The sequence below is a fragment of the Propithecus coquereli genome, unplaced genomic scaffold (assembly GCF_000956105.1).
Source record: "Propithecus coquereli isolate 6110/MARCELLA unplaced genomic scaffold, Pcoq_1.0 Scaffold172, whole genome shotgun sequence".
NCBI classification, from domain to species: Eukaryota; Metazoa; Chordata; class Mammalia; order Primates; family Indriidae; genus Propithecus; species Propithecus coquereli.
The window spans coordinates 399633-408271 of record NW_012141858.1 but is presented as its reverse complement, the minus strand read 5'-3'; the positions used below and the strand labels follow the sequence as shown (position 1 = coordinate 408271).

At 38.8% G+C, this 8639-nt stretch overlaps 1 protein-coding gene and 1 pseudogene across 1 annotated transcript in view; one reads left to right on the top strand and one right to left on the bottom strand.

Moving 5' to 3' along the window:
* IRAK3 (interleukin-1 receptor-associated kinase 3) overlaps positions 1-8639 on the bottom strand; it is a 47562-nt gene that overhangs the window by 33065 nt on the left and 5858 nt on the right. Inside the window, exon 2 of the mRNA XM_012642010.1 lies at positions 165-277. Within this exon, the coding sequence (XP_012497464.1) occupies positions 165-277 (113 nt within the window). The remainder of the gene's footprint in view (positions 1-164; positions 278-8639) is intronic.
* The window catches only part of LOC105808363, a 4148-nt pseudogene continuing 3560 nt past the window's right edge, over positions 8052-8639 (top strand).

Sequence of the window (8639 nt, the reverse complement as noted above, 5' to 3'; positions counted from 1 at the left end):
AGTCAATGGCTTGGATAAAATGCAATATTTACATATACAAATCATAATCCCTATAAGATGAATTGAGAGCCACATTATATGAATAAGTGTTTACCATGGTTTGTAATTAAATAGATAGCTCGATGATGGCCCATCTCCTGGAGGATCTGTAGAAGGTCACCGACGGTCTTGTTTTTCTGTGCCCAGGACCAAAGTAATTCTCTTGTTCCACTTTTACCTTGATCTACATATTTTTCAATATGACGAACATCCAGCCAGCTGCTTGAAAGTCGTTCCGCTGTGGAAATCACAATAAACAAAGAATAGTTAAATGTACTTTTATTGAAATACTTGTTTTTATGTAAACTGTATGTCTTATTTCACTTTATTTGTAACGTTTTATTTTGAACTAATTTAGCATATACTCTTCACCCACCTTCTAGCTAATGTTTACATCTTACTAGGACACAATTATCAGAATCAGTGATAACTAAACTGTAGACCTTATTCTAATTTCACTAGTTTTTCTACTTATGTCCCTTTTCTTTTCTAAGATCCCATCTAGCTTCCCACATACCAATTCAATTGCTCCTTCTCCTCAGTCTCCTCCAATCTGTGATGGTTCCTCAGTCTTTCCTTGTCTTTCAGGAGAATGAAATGATACTGTGACCTTCTCAGTATGTAACATCAAGAGGTTTATGATATCAATGTCTTATCACTAGTAATGTTTATCTTGATTGCTTGGTGAAGGTGGTGTCTGCAAAGTTTCTCCACTATAAAATTATCTTTAAAATTTCCCTTTATAATTAACAAGTATGTTGGAGAGATACCTTGAGATTATGCAAATTCCCTGTTTCTCCTCAGATTTGGCCCACCAATACTTGCATGCATCAGCAGATCGTATGTATCACAATTACTGTGGTGTTTGCTTAATGGTGATTTTCTATCTCCCCTTTTCCTTCCATGTTCATTAATGGTAACTCTTCTGTAAGAAAGAGCTGTCCCGGCCGGGCGCGGTGGCTCATGCCTGTAATCCTAGCACTCTGGGAGGCCGAGGCGGGCGGATTGTTCGAGCTCAGGAGTTCGAGACCAGCCTGAGCAAGAGCAAGACTCCGTCTCTACTAAAAATAGAAAGAAATTAATCGGACAACTAAAAATATATAGAAAAAATTAGCCGGGCATGGTGGCGCATGCCTGTAGTCCCAGCTACTCGGGAGGCTGGAGGCAGGAGGATTGCTTGAGCCCGGGAGTTTGAGGTTGCTGTGAGCTAGGATGATGCCACAGCACTCTAGTCTGGGCAACACAGTGAGACTCTGTCTCGAAAAAAAAAGAAAGAAAGAGCTGTCCCTTCTTCCCCATTTATTTATTTATTCAATTTTTTATTTCTATCAGTATGGACTCACAGATATTTATTTTATCCTATAAGTTAAAATCCAATACTATCATTATTTATTTTGTTGCTAAAACTGTTCTAGCTTTGTCCATTTAGGTTGGCTCTTGTGTTCTTTTGACAAGCCCTATCCTTTTTTGAGCAGTTCTTTATTTTCTGGCTCTACAAGGTGCTCTGGGCTCATTTTCTATTATATTTCCCCTTCCCCATCACTGGAATTAATTACTTGTCCAAGGATCCCTGGCTTATTTATTGGACAATGGTGTTTCTTAGTGTCTAAGCTAAGATGCAGGTGCTAGATGTGCTCATCGTGGCCAGGGTTCTGTCACTTCTAGGCCCTCCAAGCACACAGAGCTAGGAAAAATATATGAATGTGTACTAATCCATGGACCTTTATTTCTCTATCTACATGTATACATATTAAAAACTAAGAGTTTGTTCTAATACCTCTGATTCTAATCCAACATCACAGGATACATTTCAGTCTTTCTGTGTCTGTAACTTCATTCTTGAACAGTAAGAAACTCTGCTCTTGTTATTGACAATATATTTACTTATTAGTTTAATTCTACTATACGAATAAAACACTTTCAGAATTGCTAAGCCATAATCCTGTGAGAAACATACTAACTAACTAAATTAGAGCATAATAATTCTTTTTGTCCTAAGCCTAAAAGTATCCAGTGAAGATGCCATTTTCCAAAGTTACTTGGGCTAATTCTTTTCTTCCTCAACCCCTTCAGTGTGGTTATTATTTATTTGTAATACAGTTAGATTCAGTTGTTGAAGTTTTTATGGAAGGGCTTTTTAAGTTTTTGTTCCATGCTGTCTTGTTGAGCATTTTTGAGCAATTAAAAGGTAATATCTGGGTAAGATCAGGGAAATGTTTTTCTAGGATACTAGGCTTTAATTGCTCAGTTAGGGTCTGGTATAAATATATGAACACTGTACTGAAAGTAGATGAGTTTTTATGGTGCCCTGAGTTAACGGGATTCTTCAACTGAAAATTTATACTGCCATACTGCACAACCTCCAAATTTAAAAGTGTACTTTAAGGCAAAGGAGGGAGAAAGAAAGCAAATGACAGAAAGGTTGGTCTTGTTTTTATGATAATACTCCCAGATTAGCTCAGTCACCTTGAGCAGTAAAATCAGCAATGTGGCTTTGGGCCACTGATGGTGACGGCAGCACCCCCTCATACCTTGACCTTCTAGAGAGACTAAAACATTTAGGATCCCAGATACAGGTCTGTGGATAAAATCCAACAGTGACCTGACAGTGGTCAGGGGGACCCCCAGCACACCACCACAACTGATCACAGGAACTCAGCACCCTTTCCTTCTCCACTCACAATGTGGAAGCTGCCCTCTGGCAGTAACCAAGGTATCCTCATCAAAGGACTCCCCTATCCACCAACTATATTCTTTAAAGGCTGCTCTCCATTTAAAAGGCCAACAGCTGGTCAGATTTGAGAAAAGCAATACACTTTATGAAACTTTCTTCTGTTAAAATTCTGTTTCATAGTCCAAAGATTTTTAATTTCTCAGGGAGTTGCTATACCAGTTATAGTATCTAAAATCAAGACATCAGAAAGGCAATGTCTTTTGCCTTAATATGGCACCCCCCTTTCCCCACGTTTTCAGTTCTACAAGGCTTTGCTGGAATATTCAATTTACCCCAACTTTAGGCCCCTGCTGAGACTGTAAGTAAACCCTGAAAGTTGAAAGAGATCACAATATGAAACCATCACCCCTTTCTGTGAGCCAAAAATAGTCTTGGCAGACATTACCAATGCCACCAATATTTCCAATCCTCTACCCCATCAAAGAGGATTACATTTCCCTGCACTTTAAGGTTAGGCATGCCTATGTGTCATTTCCAGAAACATTGACGAGCCAAGGCACAATCCCCCACACGTTGACAGGGGTGTGTCTTGAGATCAAAGCAGACTGGAATGCTGAGCCACCACATGGGGGACAGCTGTGCTGGACTCTCAGTGCTCTTCTCATGAGCAAAAAGTAAATTTCTCCTGTGTTAAATCACTGAGATCTTGGTGGTGCTTGTTACTGCAGCATAACTTAGTCTATCCTGACTACTACACACAAAGTTGTATGTTGAATTTTCTATTACTCAGTCATACCTTGTACCAGAATGGAGTTAAAGGGAGGGGAAGCTTTTGTGATTGTATATCAAACAAGGGAAGATAAAGTTGAGACATTCTATTTGAATGCATGTTTAGGCTGTAAGGAAAGAAAAATAGATACCATAAAATGTCAGACATCATTGAGTGGGAAGGTCTTTGCCCTTCCTCCGTATTTTAAGCTTTGGTAATAATATATTCATTACTCATCTCTTTGAAGAGATGATGTGTCACAAAGAGGCAAGGAGGCAAGGACTATCTAAATGCCAATATATGCTTTAGATAGCACATTGCTTAAAAAAAAAAAAAAGAAAAAAGGCCTTTAAAGCAAAATATTGGCAAGATGTGGTAATGTTATTTTATTAATAATACATTTCTTTTTGGTGAGAGGTAATCTGTCTATTTGGCTGAGGTACATTTTTCATAAACACCTTATTTATCTATTTCTAGAAGTTCTTGAGAGAAATACTACAAATCAGTGTTGCTCAAACATTTGTTGAGTATCTTCTATGTGCCAGCGGTACAGTAATTGCATGCACCAAGTGTCCGTGGAGTATGAAGACAGGTCCCTAACAAAAGATGGCAATACCAGGGAAGGTTTCCTGGAGGGGTGGTTTCTGGAGCCCCAGGCAAGTTTAAAACTATGAGTATTTCTAAAGAAAGGCCAATTCTTAAAGAAATATTAGATAGGGTACGCTACCCTGGGAGGAAAATGACTCTGAGTCCCATAGACTATCCTCTCTTATTCTTTTTTTTTGTTTTTTGAGACAGGGTCTGGCTCTGTTGCCCAGGCTGGTGTGCAGTGGTGCAATCATAGCTCAGTGTAACCCCAACTCCTGGGCTCAAGGGATCCTCCCACCTCAGCCTCCCAAAGTGCTGGCTTACAGGCATGAGCCACCCCACCCAGCTATCTCATCTTCTAAGGAGAAAAGTCTTCAGTCAAAGTAGAGCTTCCCGGTGGGCCTCTGGGTGAGTGTAGGAGCACATGTGTTTAGTGGTGGCTCTGCCATCGACCTACGACACAACTCCAGGTGAGACACAGTCTCACTGAACAATCTCAAACTTCTCATTAGTAAATGTTCTTTGAAGTAGTCCCACCTAAAACATATATTCAATTTGGTTGCTCTTCCTTGGCCTGCTAATTATATGAGCAATGACTTAAAAATATCTCTAGTCTTTAAACACTTCTCAGTCTCAAAATTAACATTCCAACAAAAGAACTCTATCAAATTTCAGCAAAGGGAAAGTTTAGGTTTCTACTTTTCCTATTAGAAAATTAATTGGCTAATATTTATAGAGTATAATATTTATAGGCATAATGTGCTATATAAATGAATAATAATGAATATTTACATAACATATGACAGGCTTCTTCCCTTTTAAAAAAAAAAACAGTTGAATCTTTGCAATAAGAAATATGCACATAATTTCACAGAGGTGAAGAGAAAAGATGCTCTTGTGGGCTACCACAATCAGGGCAGGAATGGAAGGGCGGCAAAACCTCAGCCGACTGTGTAGCAGAGGAGGATGGAGGCAAGGTTTAACTAGGCTGGGGGAAAAGGGAAGAGTCTGTCAGATGGGGAATTGTTCCAGAAACGCTGAAGAGGGCACAAGAGGGCAAAGAGGAGACTAGTATGCTTAGAGCAGAGGAGTCAGGATAAAGAAAAAGCGAACAAATTCCATGAAGTCTCTGTGTGATCTTGTATCTCCAGGAATGTGCTTGGCACATAGTAGATGCTCAATACGTATTTGCTGAATGGCCCTGAGTGTTAGCATAAGAACTTAAAATTTCATTCGAAAGCAAGGAGGCCTGTCTGAAATTTCTGAAAAGATGATGCAAAGATGACAGCTTTGCTTTTTAGAAGATCCATTTGGTGGTAATAGTAGCAGGAGTCTCAGATACAATATTTACACATAAAAAGGTATAAACATTTTGTAGCTCACAATAATTCTCATAGTAGGAAAGGAACAGTTCATAACTATCAAGGAAATATAGAGTTAATTTCCATAATTCCATTCCCAGTTTTGTTTTGTTTTTAATTTCCGAATTTCCCTTTTAAAAGTGCAGCATGCCATGATTCTGTTCTCTTCCATCCTGTGACTTGGCTGAGAAATTGCTATCTAAGATGCTGTCCCTTAAGTACATTTCTGAGATTCAGCTGGAACATGAATGAACAGATGCCAAATGAGCTGGGGTTTTTTTTAGTTCCCTAATACTGACCAGGGGCAAAGGGTTCTCAGTTTGTACTAAATCTAAGGAACGCTAAATTAGGCAAAGGCATTTTTCTAATTATAGAAGTTCATGGTGAGAAACTGACCCCGCTCAGTTAAAATGGATACTGCCTGCATGCATGGATTGCTTCCAGAGCCAGAAATGAAATACGTTTTCTCTTTCTCTGGTGATTCACAGTGCAACCTTAATAGCTTTTCTCTAATGATGATGCATTCTGAACAGAAACACCACTGAAGAGTATTATTAGCATCCATAAAATGTATAATTCATTTTGATCAAATTCTATAAAATAATAGCTCCAATTTGATGCAACAGGAATGCACACTCTTGACATGTTAATTACATTCTTGAATATTCATAGTTTTCTCCAATCTTTCCTTACTCAGTCCCTTTATTCACAGTACAAATCAAATAAAAATAAAGAGGGAAGTTCTCAATGACTAATTGTGTTCTTAAAGTTAAGAGCATTCTAAGCTGAAAAGGTAAATTAAGAAAAATATGCTGTAGTTAAGCAATGTTGAAAATCATTTTTTATGGAAGGTAAATCTTTTGTTGAAAGTCATCTTGGCATAATATAAGGCAAAAAGTCAACCTAAGAGATCAGTTTATCTGGAGATATGGATTGCTAGGTAATCAGTTAATACTCAAAAGTCCTTGGAGGCTGTTTTGAGAGTGCAGGACTCTCTATGCAGTGCTAACCACTGGGGAATTCAGTTGCAGAAATCATGTCTCCTTATGCAAATATGTCTCTGAAGGGGTTTTTCCCAAAACGCAACACACCCCTATTTGGAATCTTTGTATTTGCATATAACCACATGCCAAAACCCCTAGGAAGTTAAGACTGCTTTCTTCACAAAGCTTGTTTTTAGATAACATAATGGCGTGTGCTCGTCTTTTACAAAACACATAAAGGAATTAGGCAATTTTTAAAAGGAACCTTTAAAATTAAAGATATTTTTAACTCCAAAAAAGTCTAAACAAAACTCAAAGTGTTAAGTTAGTTCTATTCTTCATGCGAGACTGTAAACATTAACACTCACTAGTTAACAAATTTTACAAGAAATAGTTCTTATCCATACTGAAGGTCATGTGTACCTTTGACCCCACACTTGAGTAGGATTCATATTCTATAACTGAGGAGGGCTGTGCATAATTTCTCAGGTTCCCCTCTGTCTGCCCTCCTCTCTTAATCCTAGATACAGGTAAGGACCTAACGTTAACTACTTCCGGAAGAGAATTTGAGCACAGTTCACCCTCCACACCAGTGTTTCAGTCTGCAACACAGAAGCTGTGTAATTTCATACCCAGGTGACGATCAGTACTATTTTCCCACACATTCTTCCCTTGTTAAACTTCTTTATAGCATTTGTATAGGTCTGTCGCCTACATTAAGGTGGAAAATCCTTACAAGTAGGGACCATGATGTTGTATTTAGTACAGTGCTTTGTCTAAGATTCTGCCCAATGAGGTTTTAGATGTTTAATAGGTGTCTGTTCATTCATTAATTCATTCAAAACACAAATAACTACTGAATGCCTGCTCTGTGCCAGGTACAATTTTAGATGCTAAGACAGTGTAAACTAAAAATAAAATCCTAAGCCCCGTACCAACAGAATATACCCACTCTTGGCCAAAGGGACCCTAGAAAAACCCTAACACTGAGTTCCTGGCCCTGATGGAAAGGGAGGTCAGCCATGCCTAGTTATATCCCCTCCCTTTTGGAGTTTAGATGCAACAACTGACCAGCACGAATGTTAACATAGAGATCATAAGTCTGACAAAACAGATGCTTAGTGACAATAAGATACTAAATTATTAATACGCTGCGTGCCTGTAGTCCCAGCTACTCGGGGGCTGAGGCAGAAGGATCGTTTGAGCCCCGGAATTTGAGGTTGCTGTGAGCTAGGCTGACATCACGGCACTCTAGCCCAGGTGACAGAACGAGATGCTGTCTCAATCAATCAATCAATCAATCAATGAAACAAACAGGATCTAAGGCCATGCGAGACAAAGGTTAAGTCACACCTACAGGTGATCAATTTGCTTAACAGATCACTTTGAATCCTATATTGTGGCTTGCTCTACAATTAGCAGATTTTATTTTATTTTTTTATTTCAGCATATTATGGGGGTACAGATGTTTAGGTTACGTATGTTGCCCTTGCCCCCCCTCCCAAGTCACAGCTTCAAGTGTGTCCATCCAGACTTTCTTACCTTAACTTAAAATATTTCTTTCTACTGACTTCAGGCCTAGACAAAGCTTTATTCCTTTAACCAATTACAAATCAAAGAATCTCTGAATCGAGTCGGGAACTGAGCCCTCATGGCTGAGGTGAAAGTGAAGGTGCAACCGCCCGACGCGGATCCGGTGGAAATAGAAAACAGGATTATAGAATTATGTCACCAGTTCCCTCATGGAATTACAGACCAAGTAATTCAGAATGAAATGCCTCATATAGAAGCCCAGCAGCGGGCAGTGGCCATTAATAGATTATTGTCCATGGGTCAGTTGGATCTCTTAAGGAGCAATACAGGCCTTTTATATAGAATAAAAGACTCTCAAAATGCTGGTGAAATGAAGGGATCAGATAACCAAGAAAAACTAGTATATCAAATCATAGAGGATGCAAGAAATAAAGGAATATGGAGCAGAGATATCCGATACAAAAGTAACTTGCCATTAACAGAAATCAACAAAATTCTGAAGAATTTGGAAAGTAAAAAGCTTATTAAAGCTGTTAAGTCAGTAGCAGCCTCAAAAAAGAAGGTGTATATGCTCTAAAACCTGCAGCCAGACCGATCTGTGACTGGTGGAGCCTGGTATAGTGACCAAGATTTTGAATCTGAATTTGTAGAGGTGCTTAACCAACAGTGTTTTAAATTCCTGCAAAGCAAGG